Genomic DNA, 27,853 nt, shown 5'->3' on the forward strand with positions numbered 1-27,853 from the left:
GGAGGTTCCTTTAAAAACTAAAAATAGAGCTACCATATGATCCAGTAATCCCACTCCTGGGCATATATCTGGAGAAAGCCATAATTAGAAAAGATACATGGACCCCAATGTTCATGGCAGCACTGTTTACAATAGCCAAGACACGGAAGCAACCTAAATGTCCATCGACAGAGGAATGGATAAAGAAGATGTTGTACATATATACAGTGAAATATTACTCAGCCATAAAAAAGAATGAAATAAGCCATTTGCAGCAAAATGGATGGAGCTAGAGATGATCATACTAAGTAAGACAAAGACAAGTATCACATGGTATCACTCATATGTGGAATCTAACTAAAAGAAATGATACATGAACTTATTTACAAAACAGAAACTGACTCAAAAACATAGAAAACAGACTTATGGTTACCAAAGGGGAGGGGGAGAAAGGGATAAATTAGGAGTTTGTGCTTAAAATATACATACTACTATACAGATAACCAACAAGGACCTACTGTATAGCACAGGGAACTATACTCAATATCTTGTAATAACCTATAATGGTAGAGAGTGTAAAAATAAATAAATAAAAAAATACATATAACTGAATCACTTTACTGTACACCTCAAACTAACACAATATTGTAAATCAACTATATTTCGATAAAAATTTTAAAAAAAGAACAAAGTTGGAGGCCTCATACTTCCTGATTTTAAAACCTATTTAAAAGCTACAGGCTTTGAAACAGTGTGGTACTGCCATAAAGACACATAGACCAACGGACTAGAACAGAGACCCCAGAAATAAACCCTGGCATATATGGTCAAATAATTTTTGACAAGCATGCCAAGACAGTTCAATGGGGAGAGGACAGTCTTTTCAACAAATGGTGCTGGGAAATCTGGACAGCCACGTACAAAAGGATGAAGTTGAACCTTTACCTAATACCATATACAAAAATTAACTCAAAATGGATCAAAGATCTAAACATTAGAGCTACAACTATAAACTTCTCAGAAGAAAACATAGGGGAAAATCTTATGACATTGTATTTGGTTATGATTTCTTGGATATGACTCAAAAAGCACAGGTAAGAAAATAAAAATAGATAAACTGGACTACATCAAAATTTAAAACCTTTGTGCATCAAAGGACACAATCAACAGAGTGAAAAGAAAACCAAGAGAAAGGGAGAAACTATTGGCAAATCATATATCTGATAAGGGTTAAGTTCCAGAATACATAAAGAACTCCTAAAGCTCAACAACCAATAAATAAACCCCATTAAAAAATGTATATAGGACTTGAATAGACATTTCTCCAAGAAAATTAAAAATGGCAAAAAGCACATGAAAAGATGTTCAACATTACTAATTATTAGGGAAATAGAAATCAATATCACAGCCATTAGGATGGCTACTACTTAAAAAACAAACAACTCCCCCCCCAAAACAAAACAAAAACCCAGGAAGTAACAAGTGCTGAGGAGGACGTGGAGAAATGCACACTAAACAACAGTTAAGATGGTAAAACTTATGTGTATTTTACTAAAATTAAAATAAAATATTTTAAAAGACCCTTTCGGGGAGTGAAAAGTCAAGCCAGAGAATGGGAGAAAATTTTTGCAAACCACATATATGACAAAAGACTCATATATAGAATTTATAAAGAGCTCTCAAAACTCAAGAGTAAAAACAGTAATGTAATTAGATATGAAAAGATGCTTCACTCAAAGAGTTATGTGATGGCAAAGAAGCACATGAGAAAAGACGACCGTTATTAGTCATTAGGGAAATGTAAATTAAGACCAAGATTGAGATATCACTATATATTTATTAAAACAGCTAAAATAAAAACTAGACGATACCAAATACTGGTGAGGATGCAGAAAAACTGAATATCTCAAAAACTGCTGGTGAGATTTCATAAAATTTTCTGGCAGTTTTTAAAATATATTTTTTAAAATTTTATTTCTTTTACTACTTATTTTGGCTGTGCCAGGTCTTAGTTGTGGCATGCGGGATTTTTTTTTTTTTTTTTTTGCAGCATGTGGACTCTCAGTTGCGGCACTGCAGACTTATTAGTTGTGGCATGCACGTGGCATCGAGTTCTCCAACCAGAGATCAAACCCGGGCCCCATGCATTGGGAGCACGGAGACCGACCCTGAACATGAAATTCTGATTCATACCCTTTGTTCACGTTGCTATTGAAGGGTCTGTCTTCATGCTGATGTAAAAGAGCTGCTTAGATACTTGAGGATACAGATGATCTGTTAATTTTGTATAACTCTTCCCCTTGTGGGCTATTCCCCTTTTAATTTGTACGAGGAAACCGTACGGGTAGAATTGTGTCCCCCCAACAGAGCTTGAAGTCCGAACCCCCAGAACCTCGTAACTGACTTGATTTGGAAATACGGTGGTTGGAGATGAACTTAGTTTATATGAGGTCACACTGGGGTAGGGTGGGCACCTAATCCAACGTGGCTGCTGTCCTTATGGAAAGGGGACATTTGGAGATATGTGCACACAGGCAGAGCCACGTGAAGACAAAGACAGAGGTTGGGGCAGTGCATCTACAGGCCAGGGAACAGTGGAGATCACAGCAGACCCAGAGCTGGGGAAAGGCCTGGAGCAGAGCCTCCTATAGCCTCAGGGGGAGCCAGCCCATCCCAGCCTCCATCTCTGACTTTTAACCAGAGCTTGGAGACCGTACATTGCTATTGTTTAAGCCACTCGGTCTGTGGTGCTTTGTTATGACAGCCCCAGGGAACTAAAATTATTACGTAGCTCACAGTTTAACTGAGACAAGGCATCGTCTTTCCTTTATGAGTTCTGCACTTGTTCTGCTACTTAAAAAGCATTTCTTGTCACCAACTCTAAAAATACTGATGTGTTTTTCTGGTATCATGCTTTACTTTAAATTACTCCATGTATTCAAAATATACATTTAGGTATGACATAAAATAAAAATTACTTCTAAAGAATTAGCCAATTATCTCAGAACCACTTATTAATAATTCACCCTCTTTTCACTGATTTAAAATGTCATATTATTATACAGTAGATTGTATTTGTAAAGTCTGAGTTTATTTCTGGATGTTCTGTTTTGTTCTCTGATATATCAATTGAGACTGGCTGCAAAATACTTTCCTTACTATAACTTTATATTATGTTATAAAATCTGGAAATCAAATTTCACCATTAGTCTTCTTTCTCTTTTTCCTACCAATATTTTCATGGTTATTCTGACTCATTCCTCCAGATAAACTTTAAAATAATACTGTCAAGGGCTTCCCTGGTGGCGCAGTGGTTGAGAGTCCGCCTGCCAATGCAGGGGACACGGGTTCGTGCCCCGGTCCGGGAGGATCCCACATGCCGTGGAGCGGCTAGGCCCGTGAGCCATGGCTGCTGAGCCTGCGTGTCCGGAGCCTGTGCTCCGCAACGGGAGAGGCCACAACAGTAAGAGGCCCGCGTAACACACACACACACACACACACACACACACACACACACACACACACACACACACACACACACACACACACACGTAATAATAAAAATAATACTGTCAAATGTTCCCCCAAATCTCTCTGACATTAACTGCATTAATTTTATAAACAAAAACAGGGAGAACTGGTAACTTTACAACATTGATTTTTCCCATCAGAAACTCCGTCTCTCCCTCCAAATTTCTATTTCCCTTTATGGAGTTTTGTCATTTTATTTGAATGGGTCCCACACATTTCTTTTTGAGGCTTCAGGATGAAAAAGTTTTAAAATTGGTTCACAGTTTGAAATGTTACCTAATCAAACTTACAAGCTTTTGCACAGCAAAGGAAACCATAAACAAAACGAAAAGACTGCCTACAGAATGGGAGAAAATATTTGCAAATGATGCAACCAACAAGGGCTTAATTTCCAAAATATACAAACAGCTCATACAACTCAACAACAACAAAAAACAAACAACCCAATCAAAAACTGGGCAGAAGACCGAAATAGACATTTCTCCAAAGAAGACATACAGATAGCCAATAGGCACATGAAAAGATGCTCAACATGGCTAATCATTTGAGAAATGCAAATCAAAACTACAATGAGGTACCACCTCACACCAGTCAGAATGGCCATCATCAAAAAATCCGCAAACAGTAAATGCTGGAGAGGGTGTGGAGAAAAGGGAACCCTCTTGCACTGTTGGTGGGAATGTAAATCATTTACACAGTGTAGCCACTGTGGAGAACAGTATGGAGGTTCCTCAGAAAACTAAAAATAGAGCTACCATATGATCCAGCAACCCCACTCCTGGGCATATATCGGACAAAACTATAATTCAAAAAGATACATGCACCCCAATGTTCATTGCTGCACTATTTACAATAGCCAAGACATGGAAGCAACCTAAATTTCCATTGATAGAGGAATAAAGAAGATGTGGTACACATATATAGTGGAATATTACTCAGTCATAACAAAGAATGAAATAATGCCATTTTCAGCAACATGATGCAGCTAGAGATCCAGCGAAGTCAGTCAGAAAGACAAATACCATATGATATCACTTATACGTGGAATCTAAAATATGACACGTGAACCTATGAAATAGAAACAGATTCACAGGGAACAGACTGCTGGTTGCCAAGGGGAAAGGGGTTGGGGGACGGGTGGAGTGGGAGGTTGGGGTTAGCGGATGTAAGTTTTTATATATAGGATGGATAAAGAACAAGGTCCTACTGTACAGCACAGGGAACTATATTCAATATCCTATGATAAACCATGATGGAAAAGACTATACAAATAAAAAAAGAATGTATATATATGTACAACTAAAAAAAATTTGTTCATTGTTTGAAAGATATCTCTCTCCAATTTTTTCAATTCAATTTTACAATTCAGTTGTATTTTGTAATGACCAATTTTGGTGTGTGCAGAAGTATGCAGTTACACATGTTAATGTCTATTTTAAATTTCATCTAGATATTTTGAAACCAGATCACTTTACTGAGATTATTAGTTTTAAAACTTTTCCACTTGATTTGCTTAGTTTTCCAAGAAGATACGCATATCAATAGCAAATAATAAGTTTTTCTCCCTCTTTTTTATTTAAGGGTCTTATTTCCTTTTCTTGGCATATTACACTAGCTGAAACATCCAGAACAATATAAATAAAATATTCTTCTATTTCAAGTTGCACTAAGAATATTTTTTACATCATGAGTGGGTCTTGAAGGCAGAACTAATCTACAGAGATTGGAAGTGGATCAGGGGTTTCTGGGATGGACTGTGGGTGGCAGGCTCTGTATCTTGAATGGGATAGTAGTTATGTCAGTGTGTATATTTGTCAAAAGTCACTGACCCGTACACTTAAAATTTGTGAGTTTTTGTTGCACTGATTTACACATTAATACAATGTTCGGTGTTGAAAGGTTCTTTTTTTTGTTTTTTATAAATTTATTTATTTAATTTATTTATTTTTGGCTGAGTTGGGTCTTCACTGCCGTGCGGGCTTTCTCCAGTTGCGACGAGCAGGGGCTTCTCTTCGTTGCGGTGCGTGGGCTTCTCATTGCAGTGGCTTCTCTGCTGTGGAGCATGGGCTCTAGGCGCGTGGACGTCAGTAGTTGTGGCTTGCGGGCTCTAGAGCGCAGGCTCAGTAGTTGTGGCGCACGGGCTCAGTTGCTCTGCGGCATGTGGGATCTTCCCGGACCAGGGCTCGAACCCATGTCCCCTGCATTGGCAGGCGGACTCTTAACCACTGCGCCACCAGGGAAGCCCCTGAATGCTTTTATAAAGGTTCTATTGCACTGATAATGGGGCTGTTCTCCTCAAACAGGCTGTGATGATGAACTGTTCCAATCATTCTTTTTTCCCCTCCACATTTTATGCATTTAAAAAACATTATAACAGAAACAATCACAGCACAGAAGTGTTTAATATGCAGTTAAGCACCATGGAATAAAAATGTAACTCAAGGCACAGTGCTTAAGAAGCCGCCTGCTAATGCAGGGGACACGAGTTCAAGCCCTGGTGTGGGAAGATCCCACATGCTGCAGAGCAGCTAAGCCTGTGTGCCACAACTACTGAGCCTGTGCTCTAGAGCCCGTGAGCCGCAACTACTGAGCCCACGTGCCACAACTACTGAAGCCCATGTGCCTAGAGCCCGTGCTCCATAACAAGAGAAGCCACAGCAATGAGAAGCCCGTGCACCGCAATGAAGACCCAACGCGGCCTAAATAAATTAATTAATTTAATTAATTTATATTAAAAAAAATGTAACCTGAAATGCCACCATGGCAGGGATTACCATCAACATTTCTTCCCTCTCACCAACCCATTTAATCACACTTACGTGTGTGCACACGTGTATGTGCACACACACGGGCACCATGTCACCTGCCACTTAAGACATTTCAATGGCCTACAAGACTGCACGGTCTGGCCTCTGCTGTGACAAATTACCACAAACTCAGTGGCTGAAAATGATGCAAACGTCTTCTCTTTCAGTTCTGGAGACCAGGGGTCTACAGAGGGTCTATGCAGGGGGGGCAGCTGTTTCTTTCCATTTCCAGCAGGCAGAGCTACACCTGGCTCACGGCCCTTCCTTCATCTTTGCAGGTGGTGGCGAGCATCTGCTCCCCCAACTCTGCTTCCTTCTTGTGTCTGACGTTTCCCCCCAACCCCACCTCCCCTTGGTAAGGACCCTTGTGACAACACCGGGCCCCCTGGACAATCTAGGATTATCTCCTACCACAAGGGCCTTAACTTGATCATGTGCAAACACCTCCACGTAAGGGAGCGTTCAGTCTCCACGGGTCAGGACGTGGACATCTTTGCGGGCTGCTGTTCAGCTGGCCACCCCTCACCTCTCTCTCCAGCCTCGGGCTCCAGGGACCCCCCAGCACCCCAGCTGCATCGCCCACCTCTCGGTGTCTAGAACACAGCGCATCAGGACGTTTTCACAGAGAAAGGAGACCATCCCCATAACAGAAGGAAAGGGATTTCCATGCCCTGGGAAGGTGAGGAGAGTCGCAAAGCTGGGAACTGTGACAGAGAGCCCAGAGGAGGACACCCTGGTGACGAGGATTCTAGGACATTCGCCACTGCTTCTGGGTCATGTGTGGAACCAGCCTCAGGCTCCAGCATGAACAGGGGACACAAGGACACAGCGCCCCTGACATCTGGGCCTCATCCGCTGCCCAGCCTCCGGCCGCAAGGCAGGGTGATGGCTGGGAGGAGTGACCAGGTAGAGCCACACGACAGGAAAACTCCCAACGACATCAGATTTTCAGAGTCCAACCCACCCACCCACAAGCTCCACGGGGAGACCTGGAGGTCAGATGTGCAGACGTCCACTCACCGCGGTGGAGAGGCGTGAGGCCAGTGTCATCTCCAGGTTGCCCTTCAGGCCCACCAGGGGCGGCACCAAGGTCAGCAGGTCCTTCACCTCCGTAAACACGGGCCAGTGCTGCTGGGAAAGAACTGGGGGTCAGTCCAAGCACACGTACCGCGCCTCTCAGGAACTGCTCGAGAGATACTTCGACAAGTCCTCGTTCCCTGTAAAATGAAAAAAACTACCCAGTTTCTTAAATGGCCTTAAACTAAACAGAGTAATGATCAACCGTGAACAGTGGCCCAGGGAACCCCTTCCTTCCCTGGCTGCTGGGAGACTGGGTCTGGGCCCGTGCCCGTGGACGGGGAACTGCTTTGTCCTGCGTGCACGTCTGTAGAAACAGGAATGAGCCCCCAACTTCAAAGCTGGGGATTTCTTGTGAGATTTCTCACGGGCGAGCTGGCAGGACGATCTGGGCTGGGCAGGGACTCCCTGGCCCCAAGGCCGATGGGTGGGGCCCAAGGTCACATGGGGGCCCTGGATTTGTGAAAACTGACAGAATGTGTCTCTATCACTTGTAAATAAATAAAAATGTAAAAAGAAGGAACGGGAAGCACAAGCACGCTTCAAGAGAACGTGAAGACGTTTCTTTGTGAAGGGAAACTGGTCCTACCTGTTTAACGTGCAGTTAGACGGCCCCTACCCCAACTGATTTTTCACACCCCAACTGATCCGACTGGCTGCTTTCGTCTCCCTGGGCCTGAGCTATCTGTGACCCTCCACAGAAGCTGGTCCTAGAAACCCTGCTGCTCTGTGAGCTGGGAGGCAGGTGGCGTGGGGTCTGGTTCCCCGTCCCCAAGACAAGAGTCCCCCTACCCCAGGGGCCCAGAGGGTCATCAAAAGAGCCACCCCACAATGCATCTTACAGGACCTGGAAGCAGAGGGGCGGGCCAGGCCCTCTGAAGACCCCTTTGTGTCCTGAGATCTGGGAAGTTTCGCAGACTCACAGTTACGGTTCCCTCTCCTTTACCTTTTCTACAAAGCTGGGAAGTTGAGAACCCAGTCCCAGCTCTGGCGGAGTTACAAGCCTTCCTCTCCGAAAAGTGCAGAAGGAATGTGTCACCAGCCAGGGGGGTGCTGCGTCCTGTCCAGCAGAGGCCCCTCCCACCTGGGAAGCCCCCTCCCAGGGGCTGGCGCTCTCACCCTCCTCCCATGAACACACAAGACCGAGTACCCACCCCCCAAGTAAACCCCCTTCTCTCCGCCCCCTTCTTCCCCGGCACCACTGAACTTGGCCGCCGCACCTGAGACCCATGTGTGCGGGGTGACTCCCCGTGGGAACCCCTCCCCCGCTACGTGATGGGCACACCCATGTCTCCACATGGCTGACGGGGCCTCGTCCTGTCCTGTGCTGACCTGTGATTGTCCCATCTTGGCCTCCGCTGAGGGCTCCTCATCTCCCTCCCGATCTTTTACATTTTTCAAACGTAAGGGACTGGAGGCATCCCTGGTGGCGCAGTGGTTAAGAATCCGCCTGCTAATGCAGCGGACATGGGTTTGAGCCCTGGTCTGGGAAGATCCCACATGCCGCGGAGCAGCTAAGCCTGTGCGCCACAACTACTGGGCCTGCGCTCTAGAGCCCACAAGCCACAACTACTGAGCCTGCGCTCTAGAGCCCACGAGCCACAACTACTGAGCCTGCGCTCTAGAGCCCACGAGCCACAACTACTGAGCCTGCGCTCTAGAGCCCACGAGCCACAACTACTGAGCCTGCACGCTCGGCAACAAGAGAAGCCACTGCAATGAGAAGCCTACGCACCACAACTTAGAGTAGCCCCTACTCGCTGCAACTAGAGAAACCCCGTGCACAGCAACAAGGACCCAACACAGCCAAAAAAAAAACAAAAAACAACACTTCCCTGGACTCACCCCATCCACTCGGATCTGATTCCGCCAGCAGTACAGCAAGGTTGTGACCCCCTGCCCTCTAACCCTGACTCCCCCTCCTGCTTCGGTTCTCCCTTCTCTCCAAGTCCCCTCCCTTCCAAGGCCCAGGCTCCTCCCCACCCCACACAGGGGCGGCAGGAGGTGAGCCTGTGAGCGGTGGTCCTGTCCTCCTGCAAGGGGTCGCCTGGGCTGGGCCACAGGCACGGCCGAGGAGGGTTGGGAAGGGGCTTTAGACACATCAGGTCTGACGACCATGAGGGGCTACTCAGAGACAAAGCCAGCAAAGGTGGACGGTGCCAGGAGAACAGAAGGCCAGGGCCCCAGGGACAACAAGTCCAAAGGATGAACAGGGCTGGAGCTGTCTGACCTGCAGACCTCTTCAGGGAGACCCTGAATGGGTCAGGATTTTGGTCACCCACTCCCAGAGCACCCTGACGGCAGCTGGCTCCACAACCCAGCTCACGCCTGCCCCCGGCCGTGGACAGCCCTGGACACCCCACAGGTCCCCCGCCCAAGGCTCCACGCTGACCCTGCTGCATGGGCCCCGTGCGCTGGCTCTTGCACTTGTGTGTGGGGGTCTCTCAATCACGCCTACAGTCCCCAGCTCTCCCCTGCAGCCTTGAGCAGCACCTCCGGGTCATCTCAGACCCCAGCAGCCAGGGAGGACATGTCACTCCACCCCTTACGACCCTTCACTAATTCCAGTTCTGGGCACACAGGTCCTCATGTTCCGCAAACACAAAGGCAGTGCAGATCGGGGCATGAGGAGTGGGCGGGGCTGCGAGCCCTCCATCTGGCAGGTTAACGCACCCCTTTATCCCAGATGGCTCACCAAACTGCGTGCTCACTGGCTGTGCGATTTTCTCCACGCCTGTGCGGGACGCCAGTGAAGCAAAACGTGATGTTTGTTTTAGAACAAAGAACGAGGACAAAGCGAACAACGCTTCACCCTTGGCGGCCGCCCCCCGCCCACACGCTCGCCCCCTCCGTGGTCTGCGCACAAGGGCCCCCTCGCTGGGACGTTCACTGTTGCTCACGCACCCAGGAAACGCCACCTCTGAGGCCCAGCGAAGCGTCTGCAGAGTCTCCGACCTGCCCCTCCTCCCTTGCTGCCTCCGCCCCCTGCCCGTTGTCTGCAGGGGGCCCAACGGCCACCAGACTCGCCAGCCAGGAAGATCAGCTTCCGCTCAGGATTCGACCAAATTCGCTCAACAAAGGAGGAACTGGGTGACAAGTGGCTCTGTCCACCTGCCCGGCGCTTGGCTCTCGGCTGCTTCGAGCAGCCAGCCTGTCTGGTTCAGTCCTGATCTGGGAAGAGTAATCACATGTGCTTTCACGGTCCCTGGTGCCCACGTGTGCATGTAAACCCCAAAAAGGTCTGGAATGACACCACGACTCGATAGTAAGGGAGCTACGGCGACTGAGGCCATGGTCAAAGAGGGCTTAACCTCGCTGCGATGCTTGTTCCATAAAAAGAAATACTTACACTTACTTGTGTAACTGAAGAAAAAGTTTTTGAAGACACGAAACTGATACTCTGGCCACTTACTGGGCCTCAATCCCCAGGCCCAGAATCAGAGACTCCCGGTCCCAAAGAGCGTAGGTGAAACCTGCACCCAGCCAGGCACAGAGCCGCACCGGGGACCATCCACAAGGCGCGGCTGTCGGGCCAGGTGGTCTACCTCACTGCGGGCTCGGAAGCCCCGAGGCCCGGTGTGAATGGCTCTGGTCAGGTACCAGCCTGGGTACCACTGGAGCCAGGAGCCCCCTGCGATGTGGGCTTCCCTCTGGGAGCCTCAAGGCTGCTTCCTGCACTGCCGGGAGGGGTGAGCAGGGAGGTGGTGAGCACCGGAAGCCAGTAAACAGAGGGCCCTTGACCCTCACGCACCCTGTCTGCAAAGTGGGGATGAGGAAAGGGCTGTGACGTACAGAGCTGTCCCATCCTCCCAGTCGCTGGCCTTCCCGAAGCTGATGGCTCAAGGCCAAACCTGCAGACAGCCTGCCCCACATCTGCTCTGGGCCCACCTCCCAGACGGAACCCGCACGCGGTCAGGAAGGGCGCTGCACTCACCAGCTGGACACCCTCCAGACCCGGCCCCGGGGCACCTCCGCTGATGGTCAGGCATGACCCCCTCTCCCCCAGGGCCCCACCAAACCTCCTGGACTCTGTCGAACTCTCGGCCGCCTGTTCTCGGCCCCGAGGCCCCATAGAAAGGGTCATGGGCGGGCAGGTCGGGGACACAAGGCCATGCTCCACACAAGGTGCTGGGGAAGGTCAAGGATGGAGATTCAGGGTGGACTCTCCCAGTGTCCGCAAGGCCCAGGGAGGGTGACAGACCCTGGGGCAACTCCAGGGGAAGCAGCAGACAGGAATCCGGGTCTCAAACTGGCAGCACGTGAAGAAGTACCCTGTCCACTGGGCAGGGCGGCCAGACGCCGCCCCAAGAACCTCGTTCAGAGCCGGGTACCCGGGTAGGTGTCAGCCGCCCCCTCCAGCTCACAGGCAGGGGCACGGCGGGATGTGAGAGGTGACCGCCCCTCCCCCCGCACGCTCTCATACAGGCCCCAGCGGATCGAGAACACACTAACTCCATAAGTGACCCAAACATGGCTCCCAGAGCTGACCCAGGGCATAAACAGACCCCCTGGGTCTCCCAGCAAACACCTCTCCTGATACAGACCCCCGCATCTGCATCCCCTTGTGCGCCTGGACCCCCGCCGCGCTCAGGACCCCGTCCTTCCGCTGAGACCCCCCTCCAGAAATTCTGGGGCTGGAGAAGCGGTGCCCGGCACCCCCGCTCGGGCCAGCACACCAACCTCACAACGTTGCCCGGCTTGCAGGTGGAGAGGCTGAGGCAGGATGCCTGAGCCCCTCGGGTGGGGAGAGACCGTAGGAGCAGGACTCAAGGCCCCCCAGGCCCTGCCTAATGGGTCTGCGTTTGCTGGAAGGAGAACAGTTAGAGCTCCTAGGCTGAGGAGTCTCATGCAGGCTGACGGTGGAGGGTCGTCAGAAGCCTCTGTGACTCTCAGACACTGAGGTTCCAGGAGGACACTCCTGCCACCCCCCGAGCCCCGTCCCCTGCCCGACCCAGGGGCCTGTCCTGTGTGTGATGCCTGGTCCCCCACCCCGGGGCCCATGCTGCCCCCCGCCTCGCCATACGCACTTGGACGGTGTTCATCAGCAGGCCAGCCATCACCATGCCGAGGCCAGACAGCAGAACGGGCACCACAACCTGGCCCACGATGGTGAAGGTGGTCTCGGGGAGGACGCCGCGGGGGCAGCGGGTGAACTCACAGCGGAAGCCTCGCAGCTTCGTGCCCTGAAAGCAGAGCTCCAGGTCCAGCTGGGTGACCACCATGGTCAGGCTGGTGACGCATTCCCTGGATGTCCAAGCCTGGGTGCCCCCAACACCGGTCTCCGCCCACACCAGGATGCGTTTCCTAAGGAGTCCACCCGGGCAGAGCTGCCAGGTGCCCCGTGCTGTGGACAGTCTCCACTGCCCCTCGGCCGAGGGCCAGAGCCAACGGTGAGGAACAAAGGCCGGGTGACTCAGCCTCGCTCAGGGCTCCGCCACTCCTGCTGTCCACTCCCCGAAGATCAGGTTCTCCTACGAGAGTGGCTGCCGTGTCCGGTGGGACCTCCCTCGGCTGGCCTCCCACGAGGAGGCTCCCTGTCCCCTGGAGCGACCTTGACAGCGTCCAGCTGTCCGGCCCACGCTGACTCGGGCTGGACCAGAGAGCCGGAGCCACGTGAGGCCCGGCCTTCGTGAGGCCGCACGGGGCCTGGGGACATCTCAGCCTGAAGCACCTGCTCCTCGGGCCAGGTCTGAGCCCCTGAGGACTGTCACCCCTCAAGGTCGAGAGGCCTGCAGGCCCCCAAGAAAGAAGCAGTGCCCTGCGGCCACTTGACCTAGGTGTTGAGGGGCTCACGGCCACAGGAAGAGGCTGTGTTCACAGAAGGAATGCAGCCCTGCTGTCTCTCAAAGGACAGAGACTTGTAAGGTGCTTCTTAGGGGCCCAGGCTCGTGCCAACAGAGGTTAGACCAGCCTTGAGCTGCCGTCCCGACCCCGAGGAGAAGGGGGTCTCTACGTGAAATGAATGAGTGTGTCCACTGTGCATCCCACAGGTGCCGGGGACAGTGTCCAGGCCTGAGGGCGAGCTGAGCAGGGTCAAGGCCAGAGCCAGCAGGAGCCCAAAGCTGCGGGCTGGATGCTCACTCACGCCTCCTGTGCACCTCGGCCGGTTCCCCTCCTTCGGAAAGTCCACCCCACGCTCAAGCCCAGCCCTTAGCCTGGAGTCCAGCCTTCACCACCCTAGATCCCACTGAGCTGGCCAAGCCCGATTCCCTCCTCGCCAACTCCAGCCAGACCCTGACGGCCGTTTCCCTCGCGCCCTCAATGTTTCACTGCATCCTTCCTCGTCCCCTTCACTTTCTCATGAAGCCCCTCCCAGGAGCCAGACAGAAGGAGCCCCACTTCCCAGCGAGGGCTGGGGTCTGTCGGCCCCTTGTGTGTGAGCGCAGGAGACGCTGCCCCTGTCCAGTTCTGGGCCCCGATCCTGGGGTCCTGACGGCTTCCACTGCTCACCTCTGGAGATGCTGGCGCTTGGGACCCCGCCACCCCGCAGAGGAGAAGCTCGGGTGTGTTCTGGCTGCAGCCCCGTGGGCAGCCAGCAGCAGCCGTCCTGTCACAGGAGGGGATGGTCCTGGACTGTGTGTCCCACCAGCTGCTCGCTGAGTGGCGTCCAAACGAAAGATCTGAGATCAAACTGACAGCCGGCTTCCCACCAGCCAGAGTCAGGCGCGGTTTGCTGCACAGCAGGAGCAAAGGGGACCTTCTCAGATAATGCAGCAACTCCTAAGCTCCCTGCGCAGCCCAGACTCTCCCTGAGCTTTCAGGCCACAGCTGACCACCCGTGCCCTTTCACGTGCGCACACGTCACATTCCGTCCATCACCAGACTCTCAAGGCACCCCCGAGCCATGCACCAGGAAGCAAAGGTCCCGGTTTTGCAAATGAGAAGCTGACGGCCCCGCGAGGGTTTGCCCATGACCACCCCCGAGTCAGGCTCACAGGCGGGGCCAGGACCTCGATCCCCGACTCCAGTGCCCACTGCCCCCGCTGCTGCCCGCCTCTGAGATGAGGGTCCGTTTGTTCACACAGGAGTCTGAACCAGCAGGAGGCTAAGAGAAACAGCACATTTCTAAGGAAAGTGTGGCAGAAGTTGATGCGTCTAAGGCTGCTAGCTCGTTTAAGACAGACCCCTCTCAGCGGGCCCACTCTGGACACTGGCTGCCCCAGTCCCCAGGCCCACATCTGGACAGGCCCCCCAACTAGCAATTTCCTTCTTCTCCTGGCTTCAGCACCTCCTGTGATCTCTTTATAGTTTTAAATGCGATCGAATGTCATAATACAACATAAAATCATACACAGTGGGTCCCTGAACCACTCTCATCAGGACAGAAGATGTGGAAATAGACAACCACTTGCATGATTACATATGGGAAAGATCCCTAATTAAGCAGGTTATAAAGCATTACAAAAATGTTTCTCTTTTTTTTTTTTTTTTTGCGGTACGCGGGCGTCTCACTGTTGTGGCCTCTCCCATTGTGGAGCACAGGCTCCGGACACGCAGGCTCAGAGGCCATGGCTCACGGGCCCAGCCGCTCCGCGGCACATGGGATCCTCCCGGACCGGGGCACGAACCCGTGTCCCCTGCATCGGCAGGAGGACTCTCAACCGCTGCGCCACCAGGGAAGCCACTGTTTTTCATTTTTGTTTAAAAAATAATGAGAAATAAGTACACACACACACACACAAGCAGTGAACAATTTAGTAGGTTATATACCAAAATGCTAAAAGTGGGTACTTTTAGGTGGTGGGATCCTAAGTGACCTTTATTTCATAACTTTCTATATATCTATTGTGATTATTTGCTTTTATAACCATCAAAAAATAAACTGTCACCAAAAACAAATAAAAGATGCCATCACGTGTGGAAGAGTACTTTCCCATATGCAAGCTGAGAACAGAATATGTCAACACAGCTCACTGGCTCACAGTCGAGATCGGGAATGTGACTTTCACAGGAGCTCAGCAGCACAGTGCAAAGTCTCCAAGGGCCTGAGCTGCATTCAGGGGCTGTGCTGGGCCTCGGGAGGAATCTGGGTCAGGTGCCAGAGGGCTCTGGGTGCCCTCCTCCCGCCGCCCCACCAAAAGGGTCTCAGCTCACGCTGCTCAGAACCACCAGGCGCTCCGGAAGCGCACCGAGAGCTGCGGCATCGGAACCTCCCCAACCCCTCAACTTGCGGGACAGTTAGGAAGGGCCGCAGAGGGCGGGCGTACGGCCGGGCCTCAGGTCTGGCTCGGGGTCCTGGGTGGGAACAGCTTGTTTCCCAGGAGCACACCTTCCCAACGGCCTCCCGCCCTCTCGCGGGTCACCTTGAGCCTGGGCTGGTTCTGAGTGAAACGGTCACTCTTAAAGGCCTGAATCCCCCCATCCTGTTGAGGTCCCAGAGACCAAGGCAGTTACGTTCTCAGCAACAGGAAAGGTCGTCTTCATTTTTGCTTCCAACTCGGCTGGCAGAACGCACCTGCCGGTGACCATGTGGGACCGAGTGCCCCTGCCCCGGCCGGCCAGCCCCCTCGCCACACAGGCCTCAGCCCAGAGCCCCCTCCCCAGGGACGCCTTCCCGGCATCCCCCTCAAGGCTGCTCCAGCCGTCACCCAGCTCTGCCCCTTCGTTTCCCCGTAGCCCTTGCCGCTGCCTAACCCCGACTCATGCCCCTGTTGCTCCGTGCTCAGCTGTGACGGCCAAGAGCAGGCCCGGCACCCCGTCCACCGCGGCGTCCGGCACAGCGCTGTGTGTGCTGTGTGGACAAACAAACAAGCAGCACTGTAGAAGCAGACAGAAAGAGACCCATCAGCCTTCCACGAGTTGAGCCGTGTAGGGCCCACATTATTCCTATGATGTGCTGCCTGGACACCTGGTAAAGCCAGCAGGGCCTGGGGCAGCCCCACTGCCGCCGCCCCGACCCCCGAGGAGCCCGCGGAACGCAAACAAGTCAGTCACAGCCCCACGGGAACCGGTACGTGTTCCTACAACGCCCGCCAGCACAGCCTCTGGCAGCTGGCGCTCCTGAGCGCAGCCCTGAGGGCCCCACGTGGGAGGCACATCCTCCCCCGGGCCTGGTGTGTGGGGCTGATGAACTCTGACCTCACCTGTCCAGATGCAGGTCCCTCAAGAGAAGGCCGTCACTGCAGCTGGCGTCACAAACAGGACGGCCCGCCCCTGACCGCGCACGCCCGGCAGCCTGACCAGCTGCTTTCCGCTGACTGAACAGCTCCCGACACGGTGAAGGCCGCCAGGGACGGAGCCCCGCCGGCTGGCTTGTGTGCGAGCCGCCCCGGGGTCACCACCTCCCCGAGGCCGGAACGACTGTGAACGGACCGAATCAGGCACCCCTGCTGCCAGCCTGACTTACAAATTGGCTGACGTACGGGGACCCCGTGGCACCCCCCTCCCCGGTTAAAACTGTTAATGCAGCCCAACACAGGCCACCACGTTGAAACTGGCCCTCGGGGTTGAACCTGGTCTCGCGAGGCCTACTGAGTGAAGGGGGTACCTGCTGCTCTCCACTGGACCGCCCAGCTCCGCTCTTAAACCTGGCAGAGACAAACTGCCTCGCAGTGGTGACCGCAGCCGTAAAGCTGGGGTCCCGTGCTGTGGGCCCCACACCCAACATCTAGTCTTGTCGGGACACTGACTGCACCCAGGCAGCAGCCGGTGAACGCTGTGCCCTGCGGATCTGGCTAGCACGCTCCGCTCAGCACCCACTTCAGCTCCCTCGGCGTGTTGACCTTCGCTTCTCCCAGGCGGACCTGCAGCCGCAGGCTCTCTGCAGGTCGGGCCTTTGCTGCACCTTCCGTGGGGCTGGTGCTACACGATGGCCGCCCCTCTACAGACTCATGGGACACCTTCCCTGAGACACCCGAACACTCACAGAGGAGCCCCCCCAAAGAGGATGGGCTGCCACCGCCCTCGCAGAGCGAGCCTCCCCTTGCTCAGACCCCTAAGACCCTCTGCTCACCGGGAGCAGCTCATCCTGACGTGCGAACACAGCCCAGCACCTGTGCGGGCTTTGTGGATTCTGGAGGTGACCGTCTTCACGTGCAAAGTTCACTCCTGCCCATGTAGGCCATACTTGCCGAGCAGCCTGCCTTGAAGGGGCCCCTCCGACAAGAGGCTCCATTAGAGCCGGCAGGCACCCCCATCGGGTCCCAGAGACACCTCCACTGAACAGAACCCTCAAGAGCCTCCGGGGTCCCTGGACCACTGAGAGCTTTAAGCTGACGCCAGAAACTTCCCCCGGATGCGCCGTCCACCAGCTGAGCCACGACGCAGGTACACACCCTGCTCTCCTGGGAAGGGGGCCCTCGCAGACCTGCTGGGACCCTCGCAGCCCGGCTGCCCGTGGGCCTTGGGAGGCACAGCGACCAAGGAGGGCAGCCTCAATACGGGGCGGGGAGCCAACCCTGGGCCTCTGGCACATTCCACCCACAGAGGGCGGCCTCCCTGTCCTGGCTCAGATGCCACAGACCAGAGGGGGTGACCCCCAAACCTGGGATCCTGGGAGCCCCCGAGATCAACTGGGTGGGCCCAGTGGGGTCTGTGCACTTCGTGGGTGTCACGGTGGTGCTCGGTGGAGGTCACCACCCTCTCGTCCTGACCGGATGTCCCTGGTGCAGGACCCGAGCCACCCAGCGGTCAGCACAGGTGCCTCACCTCCAGGCAGCGCCTCAGCACCGGCCGCCCGGCTCTGTGCCTTTTAGACGCCTGGGCCACGGCCTAAGGGCCGTCTCGTTTAGGGAGGGAACTCTGGGAACCCCGCCTTCCGGACACTCCAAACACACAGGGCGACAGATGTGTCTGCCTGCACTAAGGCCACAGGCCTGCCGGGACCCTCGTCCTTCCACTTCTCAGGGGGACAGCCACCCCCCAATCCCCCTCGCCCGAGGCCGGCGCTGGGCCGAGCGGCCCTCCCGCAGCTCCGGTTCAGTTCCAAGGCAGCAAGAGGAGCCCCTGGCGTCAGCACTGCCGCAGGTACCCGCGAACATGGACTCGCCCTGGGGGGAGGCACACCCACACCGGCCCCTCAATCGCCTCTACTGGCCACCAAGGGGTCCCTGTAAGTTCTGCGTCCCGTCAAGAGCCCACTCCCTGGAGGTCCCGGTCAGCACCGGGTCTAGGCTGGTATCAGGGCGTCCAGGTTCAATGGGGTGCAAGGCCGTGCGTGGCTGTGGCATGGGGGGAGAAGAGGCGCCGAGTGGCCTCCACTCCATGCCTGAGGGTAAGCAGCCCTTCATATCCAGGGGGCAGCGGGCAGCAGGCTTGGGCGCCCACCCCAGCCGGCTCACCCTACGCCCAGCGCTGCCCTGAAGGCCCTCCCTGGCTGTGAGCGCACGTGAGTGCTCAACACGGCCAGTGCTGTGTGCTCAGCTGCCCCCCCACCCTGGGGCAGGAGGTGATGGACAGGCTGACCTCACCCATGTGTCACCCAGTCCAGCCTCAGCTTCTTCCCTCAGCTCTCACCCCTCGCCTCTGCCCTCTAGCCGCCCGCTTGCCCTCCCAGCCTCTCAAGCCACCCTGCATCTTTGCTAAGGCGTAACCCCTGCAGGATCCACCCTCCCTCCCCTTACGCCCACCCACACTCGGGGCCCGGGGCTTCTGACCCCTCTGCAGACCAGCTCAGTGTCCGCGGACGGCCAGCCTGAACTCTCACTGCGCGCAATGCAGAGCGCAGACGCACGACACAGTGGGGCTTCCTCCTGCCTGAGAGGCGCCCTCTGACCTGTGGCCTGTGTGGCCTGCAGGGGCCTGGGGGGCAGGGCAGCTGCATGAGGGGCAGCCGCTGTCGCTGAGGAGGACGCAGGCTCGGAGCCTCGAAAGACAGTGTGTTAATCTAACTACAGAAAAAAGTACACGCACAGCAAAAAACCACCAAAACCAACGTCAAAAGATAAATGGGAAGCATATTTACGATCCGTATCACAATGGAAAGGCCAATTTCCTTAAAATGTAAAGAGCCCCGAAGTATCAATACAAAAACAAAAACCACTCCTCAGAAATACGGACAAAGGACATATCCAGAGATACTCAACCTCACTCACTCCTGATGAGAAATGCAAATCCCACTACGGTGAACACCGCTGGCGGTCCCAGTGACGGCCTCCGGGGATCCCGGCCTCTGAATCACGACCCCCAGGGTGAGCTGACCTCAGGGACTTGACGCGTCCAGTAGCCGGCAAAGATGCTGCTCCTGGGACCCACCTTGCTAGCAGATGGTCTCCTTCTCCGACCCCACACCTGGATGAAGGTGCCATGCTGGACATGCCCAAGGGGAAGGGATGAAGGCCTCAGCACGCTGACCCCTCGGCTGCAGCATCACGACACCTGAAGCGGAAACCCAGCTCTGCTGACTGCTGTCCCACAGCAGCCATGGGGCACAGAGGCTGCTTAAGCTCTGAGCCCCGGAACAGCTAACTCCCTGGAGCAGAGACCACAGCATACAGTGTATGATCCATTGCCAGGTGGTGAAAGATCACAGAGGCTGAAGATAACACCGTTAAGGGAGGTGGGAGCAGCCCCACATCTATCATGGTTACGGACGCCTATGCCCTTTGACAGCAGCTCTACCTGCAGCAATCCATCCCACTCCTTCACCCAGACGTGTAAAGAACGTGGCACTGTCAGCAGTGCTGCTCTAAGTTGTTAAGGGCTGACTTGTGTGCCCCTCCCCAATCTCCAGCATCTCAGAATGGGACTGTATTTGGAGACAGGAAGCTGGAAGTGGGGGGGGGTGGTCCATATTCAATAGGCCCTTAATAGTCAGAGGAGACTCAGACAGACAGAGGAACGACCACGTGAGGACACGGGGAGGAGACGGCCGTCTACACGCCAAGGAGAGAGGCCCTGCTGATGCCTGGATCTCAGACATCCAGCCTCCTGGACAGGAGAATAAATGTCTGTTGTTTAAAGCACCCCATCTGTGGTACTATGTTACAGGAGCCCGAGCAAACTAACATAGTTGTGAAACTTAAACATCAGAGGAAAAAAGGTGAATAAACTCTGGTGTGTCTGCCTGATGGGATACTGAACGACCATTTAAAAAAAAAGGAAGCTCTTGGTACTTCCCTGGTGGTCCAGAATCCACTTTCCATTGCAGGGGACGCAGGTTCCATCCCTGGTCAGGGAACTAAGAACCCACATGCCGCAGAGCTTGTGAGCCTCAACTAGAGAGCCCACGCCCTCTGGAGCCCGCGTGCCACAACTAGAGAAAACCCGCACGCCACAACTAGACAGAAGCCCGTGTGCTGCAACTAAGACCCAACACAGCCAAGAGTAAATAAAATAAAAAGAAAGAAAGAAATCTTTTTTAAAAAAGGAAGCTCTTAACATATTTACAAAGAATAGCCTCTGAGATACACTGTAAAGTGAAAAAAGCAAAACACACAACAGTTTGTATGTGCCATCACATGCGTAAAAGGGTGAGAGGAATGCAGAGGCAGACGAGAAGGTGCAGGTCCTGGCTGCCCTGGAGAAGCGAGAGCCTGGGGACAGGCAAGGAGCACGTCCTGTCCCTGTGCACATGCTGACCTTGCGGGCACGTGAATGCTTTACTTTTCCAGAAAAACAAATGTATTAAAAAAAAAGTGCAGCCTCTGGGCTCATTCAACCGAGGAGGTAGAGGCAACGCCCCAGGAAGTGATGTTGGGGGCAGCGTCCCAGGAAAGGCTCCGAGGGACACAGGAGGGGGACGAGGAGGCCCAGGTGAGGCCGCGGAGCAGCAGAACCCACCCCTCGGACCATGACTTAAGCCAGCTGATCACGCTGTTCCATTCCCTCTGCCTACATGTGGCTTTCACGTGGGATGTGCCTCCCATCTGGCCGGGGAGAGGCTGGGGAGTTAGTCCCCAGGTAAGTTTCCTTGCACTTAAGGAGGAACCAGAACACAGTCTGCTTTTCTCCCTCTGGACACGACACGCCTCTAGGACAAAGCTGACCTGTGGAGGCTGACTAGCAGGATTTGGGAAGATGCCGGGTCCTCGGAAACATCGTTGGCTGGTGGTGACACCACTTTCCAACCCCAGAATCGCCCTATCCTGGAAACCTCGTTTTGGGAGATGACATATTTTCTTCCTACTTACCCCACTGTAAGTTGGGTTTTCTGGTACCTGTGGCTGCAACCATCCTGATACAGCCAGGTGAGTTCAGGATGTTCAGATGCATTTTAGGAGGTTGGGTTTTATCCCAGAGGCAGTAGGCAAGTGCACAGAGATTTAAAACTTGGGGAGAGCTGCATCGTGGGGCTGCTTGGCCGGGCCCTGCCCCCAGGCATGGGAAAGAAACACTAGAACAGGTATCTCTAATTCTTATCTGAGTTGCAGCTTTTGTGTAAGTTCTTAAACATCAGCACAGAACTACCTGTGATGGAGTATCGACGAGAATAAGAACGTCGGCCACAAACTCGGCCACAAACCCTCGTGGGCGAGGCCCAAGTCCAAGGCCCCGGCACCGCATGTCACAGCCCTCCCGGGAGCCCGACCTGGGCAGTTCTCCCTCAGCTCTGGTTTAAGAGGAGAAAACCGGGAACACAGGGCAGCCTGTGCCAGTGACAAAGGTCAGACGCAAACCCAGCTGGTTCTGCTCTGGAGTCTGGGCTCCAAGCCACACGGTGTTCTGTTACCTGCCGCTCGAAGCGCAACCTATAAACCAGCGTGTGCAGGGGACTCACGTGTCTGTGTATTTACAGACAAGTATGTATGTGTATCAATGTGTGTATAAATACGAACATGTACGTGACCTACACACGCGTGTCCGTATGCAGCAGTGAGCACATGTGCGTGTGCAGGGATACATGCTCAGTGGTGTTATACCGAACACACCATGAAACAGGCTTTTTGAAAATCGCGGCACAGAGAACAGACTTCAGGGAGACAGTCAGGAGGGTGGCGAGGAGGCTGGCGGCCTTCAGGTGGAAGAGGGAATTCTTGGCGGAGGTCTGCGGCATGTGAACTTCTGGCACGCGGAAGCCAGGTGCTCTGGAGGCTGCAGTGGTGTGACTCACCACCGGGTAAAGGAGGATATGGGGCTGCAGGGCACCAGGTCACTGGAGGAAGGAGAGGGCTGAGGCGTCTGGGGATCACAGAGACCAAACGGGGGCCTGGGGCTGGGTCACACCAGGGCAGGGACTCTGGCGTGACACATAGCCATGCTGGGGTCTGAGCAGGTCTGGGAGGAACCTGGAAGGGCAGCTGGCTGTCACCAGTGCTGTGACGCTACGAGGAACTGGACTGCATGGGCTGGGTCACTGAGGACCCCAGGTGGCAGGGGAGGGGCAGGCAGGTAGTGGAGTGAAGTGGGTGCAGACCGAGGGACGGTGGGGACCGTGGACACCGAGACGGCAGTGACCACTAACTGTGGCTGTGAGGGAATGTGGGTCCAATGTTGGAAGAGTTGCCAGATTTTCAAGGGAAAACAGGAACTTGAATTTTTATGTGACATCTCTTGATTTTTAAGTGCTGGTCTTAAAAATTTTAAAGCACCAGCCTTACAGCTGAGTGGCAGACTGGGACTCAAACCCTGACTGGTTCCAAATCAGTGAGGGGCAGGCCTAAGTTCCCTGGGCACGGAGTGCCCACAGCAAGAGGGGCAGAGGCTGCCGCTCCTCCCGGCTCACCATTCCAGACAGTCTGTGTTCTCAGCTCCTTGCCAACCAACAGCGACGACCTGGCCACTAGTGGCTTCAAGTATTCTCAGGTACCATGCTCTTCCAGGGAGGACTTCTGCCGATCACGCTGGTGAAGGAATGGGGCTTTTGATACTCAAAGAACAAGAAAGGGAGGGTGGGCTTCCCTAGTGGCGCAGTGGTTGAGAGTCCGCCTGCTGATGCAGGGGACACGGGTTCGTGCCCTGGTCCGGGAAGATCCCACATGCCGTGGAGCAGCTGGGCCCATGAGCTATGGCCGCTGAGCCTGCGCGTCCGGAGCCTGTGCTCCGCAACGGGAGAGGCCACGACAGTGAGAGGCCCGCGTACCGCAAAAAAAAAAAAAGAAAGGGATGGTACACTGGTAGCTTTGTTGTCTGATGGGTTACTCCCAGTTCCTCACGCTATGGGGCTCTGTTAGGGTGTAAATCAAGGGGCCTGCCTCCCCTCATAGGGACGACAAGAGAAGTCAAGCTGCCGGGCAGAGAATGTCACCTCTCAGGAAGCACTAACTGGAACAGGAGTGGACACTCGACAGCAGGGTCAATTTTTGGAGACTGATGTGGGTATTGACCAAGAAGTCTCTCTCTTCTTCTTTTTTTTTAAAAAAGATTTTAAAAATATTTTTTAATTGAGATGATTATGCTGACATTTGTTTCTCATTCCACATCATCTTCGGCCAAGCTCTGAGCACTTAACAATTCTCTAGTTGTTGGGAGCTTAGTCAGAAGCCTCTGGAACACTGGTGGCGGAAGAGTTTGCTGCAACACTTGCAGTAACCGCTGTGGATGTCCACACACAGCAATTGCGTTTGTCAGATGGTCCACACCCTTCTCATATTCACCTTGAGCTAGTAACTCTTTACTAAGCTGTATTTCTTTGAGGAAGAATTCCTGAATGGCTTCAGCATCTTTAAGGTCAGGTAGCTTGGAAAGTGCAGCTCTCTCCTTGGCAAGCTTCTGTTTTTCTTTGTTCTCGCAGCCTGTTCCTGAAGTTGGGGTCACTCTGCCTCTTGCAGTCGAAACAAATGCAGGACCTGCACACGTGGGCGGCAATGGCGCTGTTCTGGCCCTCCATCTCCTCTTCAATGAGGAGTGGGGTCGGCGGCGGTGGGGTCCGTGATGAAGCAGCTGGCCTAGAACCCTCTGAGCAGACTGCGCCGCTCTGTCCCGACGCCCACAGTGAGGGACGCGGAAAGCTTTTTTTTTTTTTTTTTAAGAGCACACTTACAAAGGATTGACTGCTAAGGGCCACCCTCCCCTCTAAGTACAGAATCTTGCGTGAAAATGAAACGGAGCTGACAGATAAAGAGCCAGTAACCTGATACCATTTAAGTATCTGGATCGTGCCAGGCCTGAAATCCAGCCGCTCAGATATTTCAATTATATGAGCTAATAATTGTCTCTTAAAGCTTAACCTGGGTTAAAGTTAGTCTCTGACGTCAGTAACTAAAAGAATCTTGCCCAAATTTTAGAAAAATGGTATTTGAGAAGGTCTTGCCCCTTGTTCCCAAGCTGGACACAATGTGTACCTGCCTACTCCCTAGGCTGACACTAGACAGTACCCCACCCCCACCATCCCCATTTAGTCCCCTCTTACCTGGAAATAGTTCAAAAGGATGCCTGCCCCAGACAGTCCCAGGCCTGCAAACAGGAAGGGCACTGTCACCTGGAGGCCAATGGACAAGGTGGTCTCCCTGCTGAGCTCAGGCCCCAGGGGTTTAGGGGCCACCCTTTGGCTCTCAGGGACACTCAGCAGTCCATCTTCCGAGGCTTCAAGGAGTCTTCCTGTGCTGAGGCCGTGCAGCAGGCCCAGCTCCTCTGGCCTCCGCTGTCGGGTCTCCGTCCCGTCCATCTGAGTACAGCTGAGCCCCTGGCAGCCTTAATCTGGGAGACATAAAGCAACAGGGGTTGTAGGGCAGAGTTCCTGACCCCCATGGGGCTGACAGCCTGTAGGTTTTCACACCCTTCTGTCCAGCAGAGGCTGCATCATTCTGTCTAATCCACAGCCCTTCCCTTGGAGCCTGCTCCACATGGCCTCCTGCAACCCGGATTTACAACAGTTTTTAATTTAATACACACATGTTTGGAGAGAGAGTACATACAGAAGTGAACATTAAATATATATGATGTCAGCAAAACTGGACGTATTAGGACTTCTGAAAATTCTTTCCTCCATAAAAGCAACAAGAAAACTAAAACTGTCAGAATCTTCTTTTTCAGAACTATGGATATTAATCAAAGGCTTGCAGCAACATATTTCTTCAAGAAAAAATGCTGAATCTCAGCATAAACAGCCACAGAATGATGGCCACAACGTCTGTAATGTTTGAACTTGCCTTAGTCCCACCTCCTGCTCTCCAGCTCTGCAGCAGCCTTAAACACCAACTGCCTGGAAAGATGAGAATGGGCCAGAGCTTTCTCAAAGCCTCGTTCCCAAAGAACTGTCACTATTGGACATCAGGTAGCTCACCAGAAGACGCCAGCTGCAGACTCTGTATTTCACCTGACTTGTGGTTTGCTTCGTATAAAAAGCCTTTTCCCTTTTTGGCTGCCTGAGGCAGTAGATAATAGTTGGGGTTAACAACACACTAGCCAAAAAGCCTAAAAGGAAAAGCTGTGGAATGAGATGCCTGCTTGGGTTTTGCAAAGGTCCCATACAATCCCAGGACACTAGAAGGCCACTGGCACTGGGCTGTGCACATGCTCAGGAAATACCCGAGGAGACCCAAGCTCTCACCTCTGACTCATCTGGAGGCTCAGTACAAGCAGGAAGCGAAGGCTAAGGTAGGGCTACCAACTACCTGAGTGAGGGCTGAAGGGATGCCCTGACATGCACACAGGGCCCCTTTGGCAAGGACTGGGAGACCCGTCGGCACCAGGCCTGGCGTTCAAGGAATTCTCCATCAATCACTAAGCAGAGCCTTCAGTGCCACATACAATAGAAAAAACAGACTAAAGAATTAGTTCGGACAAGTCATGAAACAAACAACATCTACAGTAAGCAGCAATAACAAACGACCCTGAGAAGAAGAGGGGAGAATCTGATTTCCAGAGGTGCCACATTATTTTATTTTAAATGTCCAGGCTAACTAGACAAAAGCTTTAAATCAGCTATTTAAAATACGTTCAGCCTTTCTGCTCGTGGACGCCGCCGAGTACGCATCGTTGACGTCTCCCCCCACCTCGCCTGCCGTCATGTCTAAGTCAGTCACCCAAAGAGCCCGAACAGCTGCGGAAGCTCTTCATCGGAGGTTTGAGCTTTGAAATAACCGATGAGAGTCTGAGGAGCCATTCTGAACAGCGGGGAGCGCTCACAGACTGTGTGGTAATGAGGGATCCAAACACCAAGCGCTCCAGAGGCTTCAGGGTTTGTCACATACGCCACTGTGGAGGAGGTGGGTGTGGCCGTGAATGCAAGGCCACACGAGGTAGATGGAAGAGTTGTGGAACCAAAGAGGGCCGTCTCAAGAGAAGATTCTCAAAGACCTGGTGCCCACTTAACTGTGACAAAGATTTTTGTTGGTGGCATTAAAGAAGACACTGACGAACATCACCTAAGGGATTATTTTGAACAGTATGGGAAAATGGAAGTGATTGAAATCATGACTCATCAAGGCAATGGCAAAAAGAGAGGCTTTGCTTTCGTAACCTTTGATGACCATGACTCTGTAGACAAGATTGTCATTCAGAAATACCACACTGTGAATGGCCACAACTGTGAAGTAAGGAAAGCCCTATCTAAGCAAGAGATGGCTAGTGCCTCATCCAGCCAAAGAGGTGGAAGTGGTTCTGGAAACTTTGGTGGTGGTCGTGGAGGTGGTTTTGGTGGGAATGACAACTTTGGTCACGGAGGAGACTTCAGTGGCCGAGGTGGCTTTGGTGGCAGCCACAGTGGTGGTGGATATGGTGGCAGTGGGCATGTCTATAATGGATTTGGTAATGATGGAAGCAATTTTGGAGGTGGTGGAAGCTACAATGATTTTGGCAGTTACAACAATCAATCTTAAAATTTTGGACCCATGAAAGGAGGAAACTTTGGAGGCAGAAGTTCTGGCCCCTAGGGTGGTGGAGGCCAATAGTTTGCCAAACCCCAAAACCAAGGTGGCTGTGGTGGTTCCAGCAGCAGCAGGAGCTATGGCAGTGGCAGAAGGTTTTGATTACTGCCAGGAAACAAAGCTTAGCAGGAGAGGAGAGCCAGAGAAGTGACAGGGAAGCTCCAGGTTACAACAGATCTGTGAGCTCAGCCAAGCACAGTGGTGGCAGGGCCCAGCTGCTACAAAGAAGATGTGTTTTAGACAATACTCATGTGTATGGGCAAAAAAACTCGAGGACTGTATTTGTGACTAATTGTATAACAGGTTATTTTAGTTTCTGTTCCGTGGAAAGTGTAAAGCATTCCAACAAAGGGTTTTAATGTAGATTTTTTTTTTTGAACCCATGCTGTTGATTGCTAAGTGTAATAGTCTGATCATGATGCTGAATAAATGTGTCTTTTTAAAATAAATAATAAATAAATAAATAAAATATGTTCAAAGAACTTAAGGAGCCATGTCTAAAGAAGGAAAGCATGACCCATCATGTACAGGCATCCTCAGTAAGATTAACGGCTCTTTCTCATCAGACATCATGGAGCCAGAAGAAATCAAGAAGCCGTAACATGTTGAAAGCGCTGGAAGAGTTCTATGGGCAGCAAAATTATCCTTCAAAAATGAAGGTGAAATTGATTTCCCGATAAACGAAAAGAGAGAATTTGTCACTAGCACATCGGCCCTAGGGGAAATACCAAAGGGAGACTTTGAGGCTAAAATGAAAGGACCCAGACAGCTGTC

The 27,853-nt window shown here is 52.9% G+C and overlaps 1 protein-coding gene and 2 pseudogenes across 3 annotated transcripts in view; 1 reads left to right on the top strand and 2 right to left on the bottom strand.

The window, feature by feature from the left end:
• Positions 1-27,853, bottom strand: part of SLC41A3 (solute carrier family 41 member 3) — a gene marked incomplete at its 3' end in the record, with an annotated part of 68,229 nt that overhangs the window by 32,848 nt on the left and 7,528 nt on the right. Inside the window, exons 2-3 of the mRNA XM_082662781.1 lie at positions 24,622-24,908; positions 7,338-7,445 (exon numbers count right to left, since the gene is read on the bottom strand). Coding sequence (XP_082518907.1) covers positions 7,338-7,445; positions 24,622-24,876 — 363 coding nt within the window. The 5' untranslated portion in view covers positions 24,877-24,908. The remainder of the gene's footprint in view (positions 1-7,337; positions 7,446-24,621; positions 24,909-27,853) is intronic.
• Positions 23,682-24,324, bottom strand: LOC309829172 (mitochondrial import receptor subunit TOM20 homolog; annotated as a pseudogene). Its single transcript has one exon. The product of its transcript is annotated as a mitochondrial import receptor subunit TOM20 homolog (transcript).
• Positions 26,205-27,181, top strand: LOC309828765 (heterogeneous nuclear ribonucleoprotein A1-like; annotated as a pseudogene). The gene has a single exon. The product of its transcript is annotated as a heterogeneous nuclear ribonucleoprotein A1-like (transcript).

The sequence above is a fragment of the Grampus griseus genome (assembly GCF_964374135.1).
Source record: "Grampus griseus genome assembly, chromosome: 10".
Lineage (NCBI taxonomy): Eukaryota > Metazoa > Chordata > Mammalia > Artiodactyla > Delphinidae > Grampus > Grampus griseus.